This window comes from Fringilla coelebs, assembly GCF_963513975.1.
Source record: "Fringilla coelebs genome assembly, chromosome: 3".
NCBI classification, from domain to species: Eukaryota; Metazoa; Chordata; class Aves; order Passeriformes; family Fringillidae; genus Fringilla; species Fringilla coelebs.
Genome location: NC_140030.1, coordinates 988,993 through 1,009,042, shown reverse-complemented (window position 1 = coordinate 1,009,042; position 20,050 = coordinate 988,993). Strand labels below are relative to the sequence as shown.

The 20,050-nt window shown below is 51.5% G+C and overlaps 1 protein-coding gene across 2 annotated transcripts in view; it reads right to left on the bottom strand.

Moving 5' to 3' along the window:
• Positions 1 to 14,197, bottom strand: part of SELENOI (selenoprotein I) — a gene marked incomplete at its 3' end in the record, with an annotated part of 29,704 nt that extends 15,507 nt beyond the window's left edge. For both annotated transcript variants that reach the window (XM_084202447.1, XM_084202448.1), the window contains exon 1: positions 14,037 to 14,197. In XM_084202447.1, coding sequence (XP_084058573.1) covers positions 14,037 to 14,084 — 48 coding nt within the window. In that variant the 5' untranslated portion in view covers positions 14,085 to 14,197. The remainder of the gene's footprint in view (positions 1 to 14,036) is intronic.
• Between the last annotated feature and the right edge of the window lie 5,853 nt (positions 14,198 to 20,050).

Genomic DNA, 20,050 nt, shown 5'->3' with positions numbered 1-20,050 from the left:
CCCCTTTGTTCCTTTGCTGGTCCCAGTCTCCATCCTCACTTCTAGCAGTGGGACTGGGAGCCCCTTGAGGAGGATGGGTCTCAGAGGGCCCCCCCCACCTCCAGCCACTGAGGAGCTGAGATGTCACCAGAGGCAGCTTTGGGAATGGGGGGGGGGAGAGCTCTTACCCCTCACCCCCTCACTTTCACAATATTTGGAGCTCTCAGGGTGTGTTTGTGGTGGGGGAAATAAAAATAGAAATAAAAATCAAAGATCTAGACAAGGCATGAAACAACTTCCAGATAGAAAGTTAAAATTTGACATCACTTGGCTCCCGAGAGCAGCATCAGCCATTATCTGCTCTCACAGCCCCTTCCAAACACAGATTACCCTGGCTAAAGTCCTCTTCTCCCAGGAACACTTTGATAAGAATCCCAACAATAATTCTACAGGCTACCAAACTCCTGGGCTCACATGCCCAGTGCTGGGCTGGGCAGAACCTGCTTGGAACAGCACCCCCAGCTCCAGCACAGCCATCTGCCCAAGTCCAATCCCAACCACAGAATCCCAGAGTGGTTTGTGTGGGAAGGGACCTTCCAGAAACTCCAGTGCCAGCCCCTGCCATGGGCAGGGACACCTCCTACTGTCCCAGGCTGCTCCCAGCCCCAGGGGGATCCAACCTGATGGGGGACCAAGGCCCAACCTGGCCATGGGCACTGCCAGGGATCCAGGGGCAGCCACAGCTGCTCTGGGCACCCTGTGCCAGGACCTCACCCCCTCACAGCCAAGAATTCCTTCCCAATATCCCACCCAAATCCCGTTTTCCACTTTGAAGCCATTCCCCATATCCTGTCCCTCCCTGCCTTGTCCCCAGTCCCTCTGCAGCTTTCCTGGAGCCCCTTCAGGCCCTGCAAGGGGCTCTGAGCTCTCCCTGGATCCTTCTCCTCTCCAGGTGAGCACTCCCAGCTCTCCCAGCCTGGCTCCAGAGCAGAGGGGCTCCAGCCCTTGGAGCAGCTCTGTGGCCTCCTCTGGACTCATTCCAACAGGTACCACATTTGGTTTGGTTGGTAAAAGGAAACCCCTCAGCAAAGAGCAGCTCCAGGTATTCCCCCCACCCAGCCCATGACCTTGAACCAGCCCCTGTCTGGGCACCCATGGATTGCTCCAACCTGTTCCTCTCCTTGTCTGCATTCCCCACTTTTCCCTGGAAGCAGAGAAGTGGTGGGAAAGGGCAAAGCAACACCCCCCAAGAAACACACCGGGACCAAGAAGGGATAAGGGACCAAGATGGGTCTTGCTGAGGTCCCACCTTACAACATTTGCTCCCACCTGGGTCAATGCCATCCTTGGCAAGGATTTCTGTACCCCCTCCCAGCCCTTCCCTGCCCTCCCTGTGCAGGGTAAGTCCATCTCCCTGGGATTCAGCCCCAGAGGTTGTGTCCCCACAGGAGCAGCAGAGCAAGAAGCAACAAACCCCAAAGCCGTATGGAGGCAACTCTAAGCCACAAGGAATTTCCATCTCAGCTTAATGCAAATTTGGGGGGCAGAATTCCAAATGCTTTACAAGATAATAGGATTTGAAGCACCAGTTAGGGGAGGAGGAGAGACTGATTTAATCTCATTATCCCCAAAACAGCTTGGAACAAGAAAACAGATGTAAGGCTTGGAGTGAGGCAGGGGAAGAGCTCCAGAGCCTCCGTGCCTGTGCTTGGAAGGTACCTCAGGGAAATTTCACCAGGCTCATGGCTTGGGAAGTTTTCCTCTCTCCTTGCAAGAACTGGGGATAATATTTAATAAACAGCTTTTCCCCATGGCCACACATGTTCCCACCTTGCTTGCAGAACTCAAAGAGCTGGCAAGAGCAGTTTCTTGGAGAAAGGGCAGCTGCTCTGCAGAGGTTTGCTGATGCAACCATGGAACCATGGAATATCCTGGGTTGGAAGGGACCCACAGGGATCATGCTGTCCCTGCACAGACCCCCAACAATCCCACCCTGTGCATCCCTGGTAGTGCTGTGCAAACACTCCTGGAGCTCTGGCAGCCTCGGAGCCATGCCCATTCCCTGGGGAGCCTGGGCAGTGCCCAGTTCTCTCTGGGGGAAGAACCTTTCACAATACCCAACCTAAACCTCCCTGGCACAGCTCCAGCGGTTCCCTGGGGTCCTGTCCCTGTCACAGAGATCAGAGCTGCCCCTCAGGAGGAAGTTGTTGACATCCATGAGCTCCCCTCTCAGTCTCTTCTCCAGCTGAACAAGTCAAGTGCCCTCAGGCACTCCCTGGGTGGCCCCTCCAGACCCTTCCCCATTGGGTCTGTGCCCCTCTGGATTCTCTCCCACAGCTTTGGATCCTTCCTATGCCCCCCAGCTCCTGCCAGGCTCCAGCCAGGACACTTCTCTGTGTGCTGAGCAAGGCCAGCCACACTGTGCCCACTCTGGGGACACCCTGGGGCACAGGGACAGAACCAGGACTGGCTCTGGTGCCAGGTTGGCTGCCACCCTTGGGGACAGCACTCTGGACAGCCAGGACATGGCTGCCTGCCGGGGACAGCTGCTCCCAGAATACCAATGAGCTGCCAGGCACCTTCAGGGGCAGATCCCAAGAGCATCTTGGCCAGGCCCAGCCTTCTCCAGCTGCTTTTCCTTGTCGGGGTCTTCCTTACAAACATTAATAAAGTTGTCCTTTCCACCTCTTCACTTATGAAGCCCCAAACCCAGCAGTGTTTGAGCCAGGCACTGGCTCTATCATTCCCTCACCTCATCCTCACTGGAAATCAGTGTCACCTTCTGCATTTTGGACCTCCACACACTGGTCTAGTGACTCACATCCCTCTATAAATCATTCTTCTATCATGACCAATGATTCCCACCAGCCTGGACTCTGGATTTCTGCCCCTTTGCTCCTTTTTCAGAGAAAGAAGGTTAAAGGAAAAGGAGAAGTGCCCAGAAGGAATTTCATACATCCCAGTCTCCTTCCCAAAGCAGCCAGGCATTTGCAAATAGCCCTGCTCTAAAATAGCTCCGTGCTCACAGACACAGCTTCTCCTCAAGGCTGCAGGGAGGAGCCAACCAGCCCAGACAGCTCCCTTGGGATTGGGGTCAGAACTCCTCAGGGAAAGAACAAAACCAGCAGCAACAATCACTGGCAGCACACAGGAGCCTCCTGTCCATGCCAGGATGGCTCCAAGGAGCCACAAGCACCCCGAGAGCTGGGGACAGGCCTGGTGGCTGTGGTGCCATTGCAAACAAGCTGGCTGGCGTCGTTATGGGATTTATAGACACAAATGGCTTGTATGGCTTCAACCCAACATTAATCCTGCAACCAGGACACCTCTGGGAGATCCAATTATGTGTCCAAAGAGGAAAAAAATACAGATTTATAGCCCAGATTCTACTAATGGTCTTCCTGTCCCGGAAAAAACAATTCTGTTTTGATGTAATCTGGTTACCCAGAGCCAGCAGCAGCCCAAGCACTGCCACAGAACCCTGGAGAATCCTGAGCTGGGAGGGACCCACATGGGTCACCAGGTCCAGCTCCTGGTCCTGCCAGAGGACATGCCAAAAATCCCACTATGTGCTTGGTGGGATTCACACCATCACCACTGTCTGGGCCAGCAGTGTTGGAGTGTGACACCCAGGTGGGCTGGGGCAGCACAGCACTGGTGGCACCTGTGCTGAGGACAGCAAACAAAGATGGATTTGTACATCCCATCTTGCTCCAGGCAGGATCAGGGCACTCAGAAGAGCAGCTCCAGCAAGTCCACAAAGCTGCTCCCTACAAATCTCCTTAAATACAAAGAGGGCACAAGGCTAAGAACCTTCTCCCCTCAGGCTCAAGATAAGGCAGGAGGCAGAAAACTCAACCAATCCCAGCAAATGGAAGCGAGCAGAGCTGTGCCAGGCAAAACAAGGCACGTTTGCCCTATGCCCATCCTTGGCCAGCGTGTGAGGAGTCACCTCGCCCTTTAATGGTACTGATTAACTCGAGCCCTGTTTGCCTTTTCCAAGGTCACTTCTCAGCTGGCACCAGAAGGGAAAGCGTTGGCAGTGCACAGCTGCACCCACCACATGAGCCCATGGGTCTGGAAGCTGCAGGAAGGATGTGGATGTCCTGGCTGTGTGTCCCAGTTGCAGCTTCAGCATGTCCCTCCTCCTGCCTGGGTGGCACTGTGCAGGGTTCAGACATCCAGCAATGAAAGATGCTCCAAAACACAGCACGTTGTCATAGAATCACTGAGGCTGGAAAAGTTCTCTTCAAACATCAAGTCAAACCATCCTCTGGTACTGCCAAGATCACCACTGCCCCATGTCCCCTGGTGCCACATCCACAGGGCTTTTAAATCCCTCCAGCGATGGAGACTTCAGCACTATTCTGGGCAGCTGTGCAAGGGATGGACAGTCTTTTCCAGGAAGGAATTGTTCCCAATATCCAACCTGAGCCTGCTCTGGCACAGCTTGAGGATATTTCCCCTTGTCCTGTCCCTGTCCTCTAGCTGTCCCCTCCTGACAGGGAGTTGTGCAGAGCCACAAGGTCTCCCCTGAGCCTCCTTTTCTCCAGCCTGAGCCCCTTCCCAGCTCCCTCAGCCTCTCCTGGGGCTCCATTCCCTTCCCAGCTCTGTTCCCTTCCCTGGACACGCTCCAGCCCCTCCAGGTCTCTCCTGTCAGGAGGGGACCAGAGCTGCCCCAGGATCCAACCTTCTCTTCTCAAAGCTGCCTAGAAGAATTACAGCAGAGAATTACTCTCTCATTGGCAGGAGCCCAGGAGTGAATACCTGCAAGGTCCCAGCAAGGCCAGAGCCCCACTCCTCAATAAGGAACTGCCACACTCAGCAGAAGCCTCCCTTGCCCCCAAAGCACATGCTAATTCATTGGGAAAACCACATTCCTGCCCTGCCAACACACTCTGATATTCACAGTCTTGCTTCTCAGACATCAGCTGGGAGATTCATGGAATCCCAGATTGCTTTGGATTGAATGGACCTTAAAGCTCATCCAGTGCCACCCCCTGCCATGGCAGAGACACCTTCCACTAGCCCAGGGCGCTCCAAGCCCTGGCCTTGGGCACTGCCAGGGATCCAGGGGCAGCCCCAGCTGCTCTGGGCACCCTGTGCCAGGGCCTGCCCACCCTCACAGGGTAGAATTCAGTGCAGTGTCTCCCTCCAGCAGAGCAGCTCCAGCAGGCTGTGGCTCTGTCCTGGCACTGGAATCACCCCGGGGCGGGACAGAGCTGACCAGGTCCTGACCCCATCCCACCCTTGTGCTGGTGCAGGGGAAGTCATTTGCCCATGGATACATCAACACTTGATGTGGATGGCAGGCTTTGGCAAGCAGCCTGCCAATTCCTGCTGCATCCAGGAGCTCTCTCTGCTTGGGAGCATCAAATATCCATGAATATGGGTCACCACTGCTTCTGCTGCAGTGGGAGGTGATCAGCTGCACAGGGCTGCACAGATGGTGAGCTCAGGGCTGGGAATGATGAACCTTCAGGGATGCAGGTAGCAGAGGATCAGTCAGCAATGAAGCTCTGGAGTGGCATTGGAGGGATCAGAGCAGTGATTTGGGGGAGGGGAAAAAAAGGCAGAGTCAAAAATGCAGGAAAAGGAAACTTGTTACAGTAACACTGGGACAGCCAGAAGAATTTCCTATGTTGCCAGAGCTGGTTTGGGCTTCAAAAAAACAGGGGGGACATACCTGAGAGGGGGATCAGACCAGCTCTGTGTGCCCAAAGAGAACAGGAGGGACCAGGAGAGCAAGGCAGTGACAGCAGAGAAGGCAACAGTCTCTCACCACCCCCAAGCTTCCACAGCCCTGTGCTCTCCCCAAGGGCATATTCCCAAAATCTGCTTCCTGCAGGGACAGTGAGCTGCTCTGGCACCTCCGGGTTGGGATGCCCCTCACAGAGGCCATGAGACTCCAGGGAGATCAAACACTGGCAAGACTTCAGCCCCTCTGGAGAACTGAATTTGATCCCAACCCACCACGAGAACAGGGCAGGGGGAATGGCCTTAAGCAGAAGGAGGGTGAGTTTAGATTAGGCCTTAGGAAGGAATTATTCCCTTTGAGGATGGGCAGGCTCTGGCATAGGGTGCCCAGAGAAGGGGTGGCTACCCCTGGATCCCTGGAAGTGCCCAAGGCCAGGCTGGATGGGGCTGGGAGCACCCTGGGATAGTGGAAGGTGTCCCTGCCCCTGGCAAGGCATTGGAATTAAATGATCTTAAAGTCACTTCCCATCCAAACCAGTCTGGGATTCTGTGATAATGCACAAGTCAGTGGAAGAAAACAGAATTTCTTAAAATCCCTAGAAAAAGAAATCAAGTTGAACTTTTCTATTCAAGGAAGCCACAAGCCCAAACACATCAGGAGATGATTCCAGGTAAAGCCAGGCACTGCAGGGAAGCAGGGGCAATGCTACCCCCAAGTTTCAACGTTTTGCAAAGGTTTAACTTTTTTTTGCAAAGCACATTTCTGCCTCTCTCTCATCCTGCCTTGAAACAAAGAAGAAATTCACAATTAAAAGGAAAAACCCCACACTTTACATCCAGCTTTGTGCAAGATCTGGAGCAGAGGGAGTCAGGTCACTGACACAAACCCTTGTAATGTGGCTACTTTTGGAGGCAGCCACGGGAAGCGACACTTGAATTTCCACAATGCCCTCCCAGTTCTGTTCCAAACCCTCTGGACAGCCAAAGACTTGCTGTTCATTAGCAATGAATAACTTTTCTGATGGAATTCCCTGTAGCCAAGACACAACAGACACCAGTAAACATTGCAGCAAACTTTCAGTGCAATTAAAGAGCACCAAGATGGGCCGACAAGCAGCCCACGCTCTGTTTAAGTGATAGCTCTGCACACCTTGCAACACTCAAGGTATGAGCTGGGACCCAGATCTGCTCTTTAAGCCAAGAAGAGAGTGCTGGAAAAGCTACACAGCCAAAGGCACCAGCAGGCTTAGCACTTGTCACCACTTCAACTGCTCCTTCCTCTCCACAGGCCTGAGGCTGCTCATCATGGCACTTCTGTGCCCACACTGACAGCTGGGATTGGCAATGCAGCTTCCTGCTGCTCCACTGGGCTCACATCCATGAGAAAAGCACCTGCTTTTAGCTGATGTCCCCAGCCACCAGCTGGGAACAGCAACCTTGTGCTTCAGGTGGGCCCGAGGATGCAGGATGTGTGCAGCAGGCAGATGGGCACAGCAGGAGCTGTGTCCTTTGCCTGCACCCCAAGGGAAGAGCCCAGAGGGCTCCTGCTGTGGGACAGGACAAGGAATGCAGGAAGATGGACAGCACCTGGCTGTGTGTGCTGACACCTGGAAGCCCCCAGTCCTGGGCTGATCCCCAGTGTGGGCAGCAGGGGAGGGGGGATTCTGCCCCTGTGCTCAGGTGAGAGCCCACCTGCAGAGCTGCCCCAGCCCTGGGGATTCCAACAGCACAAGGACCTGGAGCTGTTGGAAAGAACACAGAGGAGGCCCCAGAGCTGCTCCAGGGCTGGAGCCAGGCTGGGAGAGCTGGGGGTGCTCACCTGGAGAGGAGAAGGATCCAGGGAGAGCTCCAGGAGAGCTGCAGAGGGACTGGGGACAAGGCATGGAGGGACAGGACCCAGGGAATGGCTTCCACTGCCAGAGGAGAGGGATGGATGGATACTGGAAAGGAATATTCCCTGGGAGGGTGGTGAGGTCCTGGTGCAGGATGCCCAGAGAAGCTGTGGCTGCTCCATCCCTGGAAGTGTCCAGGGGAGCTTGTGGCAGCCAATACAGCCACAAGCTGCCTGTGCCTGGGCGAGTCATTGTCTCATACAAAAACCCACAAAGGTTTGAAGTTCCTCCTGAAAACCCTGCAGGACCCACTGGGGACTGAAGATGCAGTAGGTCCTGACCACAAAGAGTTTCATCACCACAACTGTGTGGCTAAAACAGGCAAGTTTGGGAATCCCCCACCAAACCATGGTCCAGTACCTTTGACACCCTGTAGAGCAAAGGCCACTGCTCAGAAACCAGCAGCACCTCAGCAGCAATTTCAGGGCTGCTCTGGTTGAAGAGATGTAAACACAGCCAGAGCAAGTCCCGGGAGTGGCACCAGCTCATCACTCATCAAAACCTTCCAGCACGTCAGAAGTGTCCCTAGAAAGCAGCATAAATCCCTTCCCCTCATCTCATTGCTTAGCACAGGGGAAAAGCTCAGCCAAGGCTCGTGAGCTGAGTCGCTCCCAGTTAATCCATAAGCACTGCTGCTGTCTCCTCCAACCATGGCACTTTTCAGACCACGAGAGCTGCAAGGGACACGCTAAGCTGGGCAGTGGTTCAAACCCCTGAACCGTACCAACAGAAAGGGAGAAGAAAGAAGAAAACATCTAATTTGGAAATTGCAGAGTCTAGGAGGTGCTCAGCAGGTGCCAGACAGCACCTTGGGAAGCTGCATGTGTTTAAAGGCAGGCACACACCCAGCTGTCTCAGAGCAATTAAAAGAGCCCTTGGGGAAGGAGTTAAGTGATTCCAGAGCTGGGCTCAAAGGCTTCCCCTCCTTCTCACCCTTCCTGCTATGGAGAAGCAGAGCTGGCAGGCTGAGGGGTGGCCTTTAATCAATGCGGCCTTGAGCCTCAGGGCCACAGCCCAGCAGCTTCCCTTCCTGCTTCCCTTGCTCCCAGTGTTGTTGTTCCGTAGGTCTGAGCTGCCATCGGTGTTTCTGAACACCCTGCAGAGATCTCTTCAGGGCTCCTGTTTGCAGAGCAGCCTAGAGAATCCTGCCAGGAACAGCTTCCAGCCATCTGCTTCCCACAGCCCAGCATCTGCACAGCCCTGCTCCCCGTGGCACTCCAAGTCTGGAGGAATGGGATTTCTGGTTGAGGAGCAGAGCACCCTCTTCTTCAGGGCACAGATGGGACCAGCAGCTGGGTTCCCATCTGGAAGAAGGGTGCAGGAAAGGGAAGAGAGCATCCAGAAGGAAAATGATTTCCACAATAAATTGCAATCCCTGAAGCCTGACCCTTGGGTGCATTCAGTGCCCCAGGTCTCCAAGCTCTCCTCTGAACATCCTTTCCATCTAACACTGGGAATGAGGAATAGAGTTGTTTCCCAGTAAGAAAATTCTTTAACAACTTGACTAACCGAATGTGCGAAGGATTTTCTACAGATGTGACCTGCCAATACCATGGATCAGAGGCCCATTTGCTGCTCCCCCACCCAGGATTCCCACCATTTAAATGGATGTAATGTCCATACTTTTCCCTCCTTAGAGTGTCAGCTCTAATAAACAGCATTTCAAAGGGCATCTTTAGGTCCCTTAATGCCCCCATCAGCTCCTGCTCAGACACAAGGACACAGAATGGAAGGGTTTGAGGGTTTTTGGAGCAGCAGCTTTGCTATAAAAGGTCCTTCCAAAGCTTCATTTCAGTTTCCCTTGCTGAACTCATGGTGGTTCCAGAAGCTGCTGGAGTGAACCACCAGCATGGTCCACCTTTGGACTCAAACATGACACATGTCATCACCTTCCCTCTCCATTCCTCCTGTGCCTCAGATAAGGAGTGGCATTCCCACCTCCTCCTTTGCTGGCATTTGCCCCAGACCAAGATCCCTGAGGATAAGATCCCAGGAATGCCTGAGCCCCACGTGGCATCATGGCAAAGCCTCGTACTTTTACTTCCACCCAGCTCACACTGGGAGGAAACCAGGGGAGCAGACACTCACATACAGCCAGAGCCTCTTGCACAACACTTGTCACTCCAGCACCTTCCCTGCTCCTACAGGACCTGGACCAAAGAGGCACACAGGGATCACAGCCCCTGGAATTGTCACCAGTGGCTCCATCACACCAGAGACACCAGCAGAGGACAGGATCCCTTGGGGTAGAGCTGGACAACATAGAATCACAAGCAGCTCAGACAAGGCTGGGAGAGAGAAGGCTACAGAGAAGGCAGGGCACGTGACTGGAATACAGAAAGACAGGGACAAACCATCAGAGCTGGCTGCAACTGCCAAGGACACGTGAAGCTGCAGAGCTGCGTCCTCACTTAGAATCATCAAATCCCAGAATGGTTTGGATGGGAAGGGACCTTAACGGCCATCCAGTGCCACCCACACCATGGCAGAGACACCTTCCACTGTCACAGGGTGCTCCTAGTCCCAATGTCCAGTCGGGCCTTGGGCACTGCCAGGGATCCAGGGGCAGCCACAGCTGCTCTGGGCACCCTGTGCCAGGGCCTGCCCATCCTGCCAGGGAACAATTCTTAAATCCCAAGATCCCATCCAGCCCTGCCCTCTGGCAGTGGGAAGCCATTCCCTGGGTCCTGTCCCTCTGGACCCATGTCCAAAGTCCCTCTCCAGCAGAGGAAGCAAAGCAGAACAGACACCTCTGTGAACACCCCCAAGGGCCCCATTTCCCTCTCTCCCACACATTTACAGAAGGAGGTTGCCCCGAAGGTGGCCACAAGGCCATCTACAGACAGCTGTTAAGAACTTGACCTCTGGCATGCAGCTGCAAGTTTCCACTCAGAAAGAGAAGTGTCTGGCTGCAGCTTTCTTGGCAGGGGACACCCCACACCTGACAGTAACAGAGCCTTGGGGTTTGGCAGAGGACATTCAGCACCCAACCTGAGCAGGGTGCCTAGATTGCTTTTCCCTTGGCATGTGGACACACAGATCCTGCTCCATGGCCTCAAAACAAGCACTGGAGTTTGGATACTGAGACCTCCAGCCTACCAGGGCCAGCCATCACCTGGGCTAGGCTGACAAGTCACAAGAGCTGCAGCAGACACAGCTGGCATTTGTCCGGCCACAGAGGAAGCCTCAGCAGCTGCCAGGCAGGACTGGACACATCACCTACAGAGCATGGATCTGGTCCCTCTGTTCCCAGTTTAGCTGAGCCTGTCTCCAGAGGGATATTTCCTCCAGCCAAAGAATTCCCTGCTGCAGGAGTGTTACAGGCACAGAATGAGAGGATCACTGAGGTTGCAAAAGACCTCCCAGATCCTTGGGTCCAGTCTGTGACTGATCCCCACCTTGTCCCCAGCCCAGAGCACTGAGTGCCATGTCCAGGCATTCCTTGGACACCCCCATGTAGGAGATTCCATCATGTTCCTGATCAGCCCTTGCCAAGGCCTGAGCAACCTCTCCATGGGGAAATTCCTCCTGATGTCCAACCTGAGCCTGCCCTGGCCCAGCCTGAGGCCATTTCCCCTTGTCCTGTCCCTGTTCCCTGGGAGCAGAGCCCAACCCCCCCTGGCTGTCCCCTCCTGTCAGTGAGTTGTGCAGAGCCACAAGGTCCCTCCTGAGCCTCCTTTTCTCCAGGCTGAGCCCCTTCCCAGCTCCCTCAGCCTCTCCTGGGGCTCCATTCCCTTCCCAGCTCTGTTCCCTTCCCTGGACACGCTCCAGCCCCTCCAGGTCTCTCCTGTCAGGAGGGGCCCAGAGCTGTCCCCAGCACTGGAGGTGCCCCAGCAGTGCCAGCACAGGGGACAGGCACTGCCCTGGCCCTGCTGCCACCCCAGAGCTGGCACAGCCCAGGGGACAGTGGCTTCTGGCACACCTGGGCTCGCGTCCAGCTGCTGGCACAGCACACCCAGGAAATCTTCTCTGGCACCATTGAACCATGACCCCCCCCTCCCTGCACTGCACCTTGTGCTGCACGGCTTCCTCAGGCTCAGGAGCTCCTCAGTGTCCCTTCAGGAGCAGCCAGAGAACCGTTCCCTCTCTGCCCCTGCCAGCCTGGGACAGCAGGAGCACACTCCTGCCTCACCCCCAGCCTGCAGGAACGTGCACACTGCAAACTGAAACCATCTGCACTCCTGACTCCATGGCACGAGTGACCCAGCCAGGGCTGGAGAGGGCTGGGGATCATCCTGCATGAAGCTCCTCTGCTCCTGCTCTCTCAGCTCCAGGGACACCAGCTCCTCTCCAAGGACAGGCTCCTTCCTTGCTGGGGACATGCTGCCTACTCCACACCCCCTCAAATCCACTGTCTTTTCTCCAAATTGATGCTGTGAGGCCAGAGAGCTTCTACAGGCACAGCTCAGAGGCTGAGGCATAGCCAGGCCCTGGCACAGGGTGCCCAGAGAAGCTGTGGCTGCCCCTGGATCCCTGCAAGTGTTCCAGACCAGGCTGGATTGGACTTGGAGCAACCTGGGACAGTGGAAGGTCTCCCTGCCCATGGCAGGGGGTGGCACTGGATGAGCTTTAAGGTCCCTCCCAGCCCCATTTGTGAGCCTGACAAGGTAACCCAGCTTTGGAAGCTGCAAAGGGCAGAGCATGCCAAGCCTCAATGCCCAAATCAAGGCTGGAATACGTGACCCAGTACCGGGATTTGTGCTGGATCAGCCACTTTCCCAAGGCTAAAATAGCCAGGAAGAAAGCTCCCCAAGGAAACAAGACACGGAGCAAGCAAGGAAGGCAGCAGGGCAGACATGAGTGGAGCTCAGATGGTGCTCTTGGAGCACTAAATGAACCCACCCACTCCTGTCCAAGTCTCTACTGACTCAGTAAAGCCACATGCTCTGGGGAAAAGCTCCTCCTGTCCTTGGGACACAGCTCCATCACAGCCCTGCTCCCACATTCCAGCCCTGTGTCCCCAAAGCAAGGCCAGAGAGCACCCCACCAGTGCCTGACTGGGGACAGGGAGTGGCTGATGCTTCTGTGCTGCATGGGACTTCCCTCCTCACCCTGGGTACCTTTCAGGGTTCTGCTCCCTGATTCAACTGCAGCAGCATTTCTGTCAGAGGTGCCTTCAGGAAATAACCTGGCAGCAGTTTTGGTCCCTGCCACATGATCCAGATGGGTATTGAAGTTGGAGACCCCCTCGTCCCTGCACAGGTGCTGAGAGGGACAGCAGCAACCCCACCAATCCCTCCAGCAGGACAGGAAACAGGCTGAACATCCAACAGTCTCCCTCTTGGAGCAAAAGAACTGTCTTTGCAGGAGCCAAACCAGTCCCTTTGGGAGGCCTGGCCCACAGCTGAGTGTTTTGATTACCTTTCTCCAGCACCCACACAAACCCACAGTCGTTCCCTGCCTTTCTAAACACACAGACATTTTCCTGATGAATCCCCACACAGCCAGCCTTCCACAGGGAATCTCGTGCACCCTGACACATCATCCCAAGTCACTCTCCCAAATCCACTTTCCTCCACCTCACCAGGGTGCAAGAGGACTGTGAGCAAGTCCTGGCCACCCCAGCACCCACGGATGGCTCCAGGAGGAGCTGTGCTCCCTGAAGGCCTCTCTGGACCCCAGCCCAGGAGGAGGAGAAGGTCCCAGTCACACCCTGATCATTCCAGCAAGGAGGGGTCCCAGGTCACACACGGTCCCACCTTCACCACACTGCTCCTTGCTGCACCCACAGCCCCCCAAATCCCAGCTCTCACTCACTGCAATTCCTCTGCCACACAACCCCGGGTCTCTCTGCAGCCTCCCAACCCACAAACCTCGGGTTTCACTCCAGCCATCCCCCCAAACCCTGTGTTTCCCTGCAACCCCCCCAAACTGGGGTTCCACTGCAGAGCTCTCTGTACCCTGAAACATCTCGCTGGAGCCTCACCCCAAACCCCAGGTTTCCCTGCAATGTCCTGTTCCCAAACTCCAGGTTCCCCTGCAGTCCCCTGCCACCATCCCCGGTCTCACTGCAGCACCAACCCCCTGTCCCCAAGCCCCTGCGTGTCACTGCAAAGCCACCAAACCCTGCGGCTCACTGCACCTCCCACTCCTTCCGCGTGGGTTTGGGGTCTCACTGCAGTCCCCCAAAACCCCGCACACCGCTGGAAACCCCCCTACCCCAAAACCCCAGATCTCACTGCAGACCCTCCCAACACTCGCACCGCCCTACACTTCCCCCTCACTCCCTTTAAATCTCGGGTTTCACTGCGGCCCATCCCTCCGTCCCAAGCCCCGGGATTCCCTCCATCTCCCCTCCCCACACCCCGGCTCTCCCTACAGCCCCTCCGGAGATCCCACCCCGGCTCCATGCCCCACTGCAGCCTCCCCTCCTCCGTGCACCCCAACCTCCCCTCCCAGCCCCGGCCGCCCCTCAGCGCCCCCCTCACGGCGCCAGGCCCCGAGCCCGGCCCCCGTCAGCGCCGCTACCTTGTACTTGCTGAAGCCGGCGAGCTGCTCGGGGCTCACGTACTCCATGCTGGCGCTCCGCTGTTGCCGCTGCCGCCGTTCGCAGTGCTACCGGCGCTCCCGGTGCCGCCGTTCCCGCTGTTCCCGGGGCCGTTCCCGCTGCTCCCGGGGCCGCCGCCGCCGCATCGGCCCACCCGGCGTGGCAGTGACGTCACCGCACCCCGCCCCGCCGCGATGGCGCCGCCTGGCGGCCGGGAGGGCCCCAGGCGTGAGGGGAGCCAGAAAAGCGGGAAAAGAGATCCCAAAAACACATCCAGGCCTGGTCTGGCTCAGCGTGGAGCGATTCTCCGTGTCCTGGCACTCCAGCCCCGCTAAGAAGTCTCTCTCGGGTCTCCTTCAGGTACCAGAGAGGGCTCAAAGGTATCCCTGTACCACTCTCATCTCCCTAAGCCCTCATGGATTCCGTGTGGGAAGAGACCCTAAAGCCCATCCCGTGCCCCCTCTGCCATGGGCAGGGACAACTTCCACTGTCCCCGGGTGCTCCAAGTCCCGTCCAGCCTGGCCTTGGACACTGCCAGGGATCCAGGGGCAGCCACAGCTTCTCTGGGGAGGGAGAAGAAGAAGGGGAGGAAGGGAAACTAACAGCAAAACTGGTCATCTCAGATCTCCCCTGTGAAAAACCCCAATGACTTGTTTTAAAAGTTTTAAAAGTTTAATGGTAATCAAATGGTTATAAAAATAGTAATACTAATTAGAGCAATAAGAATTTGGACAGATTTAGGATAATAAAAGGAAAGAATTACAAATGTTTGGATGCTTTCCTCTTGAAAGCATGGCTCGCTAACAAAGGATTAACCCATAAAAGCAACAGCCTGTTGCGTATTCATATATCTCATACATGATGCATACATTCCTTTCCAACTAGGGATTTCTCTGGTTATTGTCAACTTTCTTCCTTAATCCTCTTGGCACCTCAAAGACGAGAAGGAGGCCGAATAAAATTTGTCTTTTCCTATAAGGAGACCTCTTGGGGATTTTGGTGCTGTTAAAATTCTGTGTGACGAATTTCTTGAGGTAGTGAGAAAAAGTATCTTCCATTGTATAGTTTTTATTTTAATATTATGTTGTACCCTAAAACTATATTTAACACATGTGAAAAATGCGTATTTTATGATTGCCTGTTAGCAAATATTAAAATGAATATTATATGTGTTGTGTTAAAAAGTAATGCTGCATTAATTCTCTTACGTAGAGTGTTAAATATAGTTTTAGGGTATAAAAAAATGTTAAAATAGAAACTATGCTATGTAGGATACTTTTTTTAAAGAAAGGACTTGCAGCGAGCTAGCAGCCACAGGACACCTCAATCTTTCAGAGAAAAAGAATTTCTTGCCCTCTTATCAGAAGAAACGGAACTTCTTTGTGCCTCAAAGGCGCTGTCAGGACTCAGAGGAAGAAGTTGACATGACCAGACACAATCCTGTGTTTGAATGGAATTTATGCACCATGGGTGAGGTGTATGAATATGCAACAGGCTGTTGTTTTTAAGGGTTAATCCTCTGTTAACGTGGGTCCTTTTTCGGGCTTGTACTGCCCAGAAAAACTCTTTGTTTTTATTGTCTCATATTCTCTTAATTCAAATTGTTTAAATTATCATTACTCTAATTCTATTACTATTTCTATAACTCTTTTGTTACTATTAAACCTTTAAAATTTTAAAAACAAGTGATTGATGTTTTTAAGAACACACTACTGAAAATTATTAATGCAGTATAATTTTTTAACATAACAGATATAATATTCCATTTATTATTTGCGAAAAGGCACTCATATAATGTGAATTTTTCACATACTCACCTGCCCTTCCATCCCCATCCCAGCTCCTCCCAGCCAGGCACCCCAGGCCTGTCCCCCTCCTTCTCCAGCCCCGTCCATCCCAGCATGTGCAGCAGACAGACCCCACAGAGAGTTCCTGCTGCACTTTACAGTCACACCTGTTGGGAAAATCAACCCACAAACATCAGAGGTTTATGTCCAAAAAAAGGAATCCTTTTTCTTTTTTCAAATAAAGGGAGAGGCCGTGGGACATTGCCCTGGGGTCTCTCCAATATTTGCAGGATGCAGCCTCCTTCTTATCCCAATTTCCCAGCCATGTTTCCCTTTTCTCTTTCCCCATTGACTGAGGTACTTGAGAGGTACAGACTTCCCAAAATGCCTGACACCAGGGATTTTCCCTCTAATGTATAACCCTCCCTTTTAATTTTTAATTCTTATGGAATTTAGGGGTTTTCCCCATTGTTTCTTTCATCTTTCAATCTCCAATTTCATTTATCAGGAAACCCCAAAGTTTATTTGTAAAAGCAAATATCTTTTTCCATTCACCAATCAGTGGAATCCTTCCCATTGTTTCTTTTATCTCTCAGTACTAGTTTTATCTACCAGCAGACCCACAGTTTGTTTGTCAAGACAAATCCACCATTCCTCTCACACCCCAACACCATCAGCTCTCCTGGGGACCCAGGCAGGCTGTCACAGACTGGAAAAGGTTGATCAAATTCCTTGATTTTTTATCTTTTGCCACCAAAGTTCTGTGAAACTTTGCCCTCTTGACAATATCTGCTTGGTATTTTTCTGTGTTCCTAGCCAGAGTAAAGGAACCCCAGTTTAGCCTTTACATTGAAATGTTCTGGGGTGTTCCACAGGGTCACCCCACCCTTAGTCCCAACTGGTGCAGCCTGGGAGAGCTGCTGCATCCCGGTGTGAAAAACGCCATTTGCTTTTGTTAAAATTTTTGAACTTTATTACTAATGAAAATAGTAATAAAAATTAGGACAATAAGAGACAATAAAAAGCAAAGAATTATGGACATCCAGGTGCCTGGCACTCCACCAAAAAGCACGCCTTGCTAAAAAAGGATTACCCTTTAAAAGCAATAATTTACTGCATATTTATATATTTCATATATGATTTTATTTTTTTTTTAACTAAGGGTGTTGCTGCTTGATTTCAGCTTCCCTCCATCTTGTAAATCAACCTTCTTGGTTCCTCAAAGTCTGAGCTTTCCCAATAAGGAGGCAATAATTCTTCTCTCGGGATCTTAGTGTCTCTTGCTGTTATCTCTATCCAGAGAGGAGAATGAGAAGAACTTCTTGATTATCTTTTCCATTCCTTGAACTAATTACAAAAAGTATCTTACATCACATAGTTTCTATTTTAATATTATGCTATGGACTAAAAACAGTATTTACCACACTACTTAAAAGATAATAATACAGCACAACTTTCCAACATAACACATATAGTATTAATTTTAATATTTGCCAAGAGCCCATCATAAATTATGCATTTTTCACACCAGTGTCACTGGAAGGCAGCACATCCAAGAATTGTTGAGGTTGGAAAAGACCTTTGATCTGTTTGTGCTCCTCCCCACAGCAGGGCCTGCAAGGAAGGAGGTGCCCGACGATGCCACTGAGGGGTCCTGGCAGAGACAGGGAAAGGTGCAGAGAACAGTCTGACTGTCCTGGAGAGGGAGCTGGGACAGCTGCCACAGGTGAGGGTTGCAGGTGAGGGACCCTGCACCATCCTGATATCCCAGCTCAAGCTGCGCTGGGTCCTCTCCACTGCCCCACTTGTGGCACTGGATACCCCACAGTCTCTCCAGTAGCTGCACTGGGACATTGCCCACACAGCCCAGGAGGTGACACCATGGCCAGGAGCACCTCCATTCCCAGTTTGACTCCTGGATCCCAAACCAGTTAATTTAAAACAATTTTCATAGATACTTTTTCATTATATTGGTCAAATGCATATCCATGAGGATTATACATATTCAGACATTCCTTTGAGTTTACATGTTCTGGAAATTCTTTTGCTTGGTTCAACACTTGACTCATCTTCTTAATGTACGTGCCTCTCTGCAGAGGAAATTTATATATTTTATTTCCTCACCAGATCCCCTGTTCCATGGTTTGACTGTTCTTGATAGCCTGGTTCTTTTCAGTGTTATCTTGTCATACAGATAAGATGCTCAACAAGTGCATCAAATCAAATTAGCTATTTCAGACAATTATCTGAGTTGTTCTCACCACTGTGAGTTAGTTACACAAAAAAAAAAGCAGTAGCTACTTCTGCAACAGTTATTGTGATAATACACAGCAAATAGTCTTTCTTTTAGTACTTTACAGAAGCCTAAACTATATTTATCACATAAAAATATATCATCTACACCAGGATTATGGTAAAAGGCTGACAAATTATACTGTACAAAAAGAAGTTAAAAAGTGATTACAAACTGTACTATACCAAAATAATTTTCAAAAGCTAATATGATAGTGAAGGGCAATGACTGACTACACGGTTATTTCTTACAGACCACAGCACTCCAGGAGCAGCACACTGAGCCCAGGTGTCCCATGTCACTGGCTCTAGGTCTGCTTGGCCAGGGCTGAGCTTGGCAGAGTTTGGGCCTCTTCCCCTTTTGTCCTGCAGGTTCCCAGCTGAGCAGCTCCAGAGCAGAGAACCTTGCTGGGATCAACCTTCTCAGCCCTCCCTGTATGTGACAGGCCAGGCTTGGTTCCCAGCCCTGCCTCCCTTGGCACCTGCTACTGACATTGGTTTCCCTGGATGTTGTGGTTTGGGTCTCCTGCCCTCTCTGCTGTCCCTGCAGACAGTGAAACTGCTCCTGGAGCAGAGACCCTGAATAGAGCAGAGCCTCTGTTGTCACACCCCCTCCCCAGTGCCACCCCCTGTGAAAAATGCCAACCACTTGATTTTAAAATTTTTAAAGTTTAATAGCAATGAAATAGTCATAAAAATCGTAATAAAATTAAAGTAATAAGAATTTGGCCAATCGAGGTTAGGACAATACAGGACAATAAAAACAAAGAAATATGGACATTCCAGGTACTTTTTCCTGGGCAATTAAGCCCCGAAAAAGGACCCACACTAACAAAGAATTAACCCTTGAAAGCAATAGCCTGTTGCATATTCATATATCTCATACATGATGCATAAATTCTTTTCAAACAAAGGGTGTTCTCTGGTTATTGTCAACTTCTCCCCTTTAATCCTGTTGGCGCCTCAAAGATGGAAAGGAGGTGGGAGAAAGTTGGTCTCTTCCAAAAAGAGGGCAATAATCTTTCTCTGCGGGGTTTAGGTGTCTTGTTGCTGCCATCTCTGTGTGAAGAATCTCTTGAATATGTTGTCCCTTTCTTGAGCTAGTTAAAAAAAGTATCCCACATTGCACAGTTTCTACTCTAACATTATGCTATAACCTAAAATTATATTTACCGCATTACTTAAAAGATTAGTACAGCACAAAAGTAAATTAATACAACATAACTTTCTAACATAACACATATAGTATTCATTTTAGTATTTGCAAAACCCAATACACATAATATGTATTTTTCACACCCCGGCCCCTGCCTGTCTGCAGCACACAGAGCTCAAGTCACCTCCAGCTGTGGCTCCCCTGAAAACAAAGCAGACACAGAGCAGTCCAAATCAACTCCTTAATTAGCAGAGTGTGAAAAACACCAATCACTTTTTTTAAAATTTTAAAAGTTAATACTAAAAAAATCATTATAAAACTAGTAATAAAAAATTAGAGCAATAAGAATGTGGACAATCAGAGTAGAACAATAAAAGACAATAAAAAGTAAAGAGTCACAGACGTCTGAGTGCATTCTACTCTTTCTGCCAAGCAAAAGCACACCTCGCTAACAAAGGATTAATCTTTAAAAGCAATAGCCTGTTGCATATTCATATATGTCATACATGATGCAAAAATTCCTTTCAAACAAAGGGTGTTTTCTGGTTATTGCCAACTTCCCCCCTCATCTTCTAAATCAATCGTCTTGGTCCCTCAAAGTCTGATTCTTCCCAATAAGGAGGCAATAATTCTTCTCTTGGGATTTTTGGTGTCTTCTTGCTGTTATCTCTGTGTGAAGAATTTCTTGATTCTCTTATCCATTCCTTGAGCTAGTTAGAAAAGTATCTTCCATCACATAAGTTTCTATTTTATATTATGC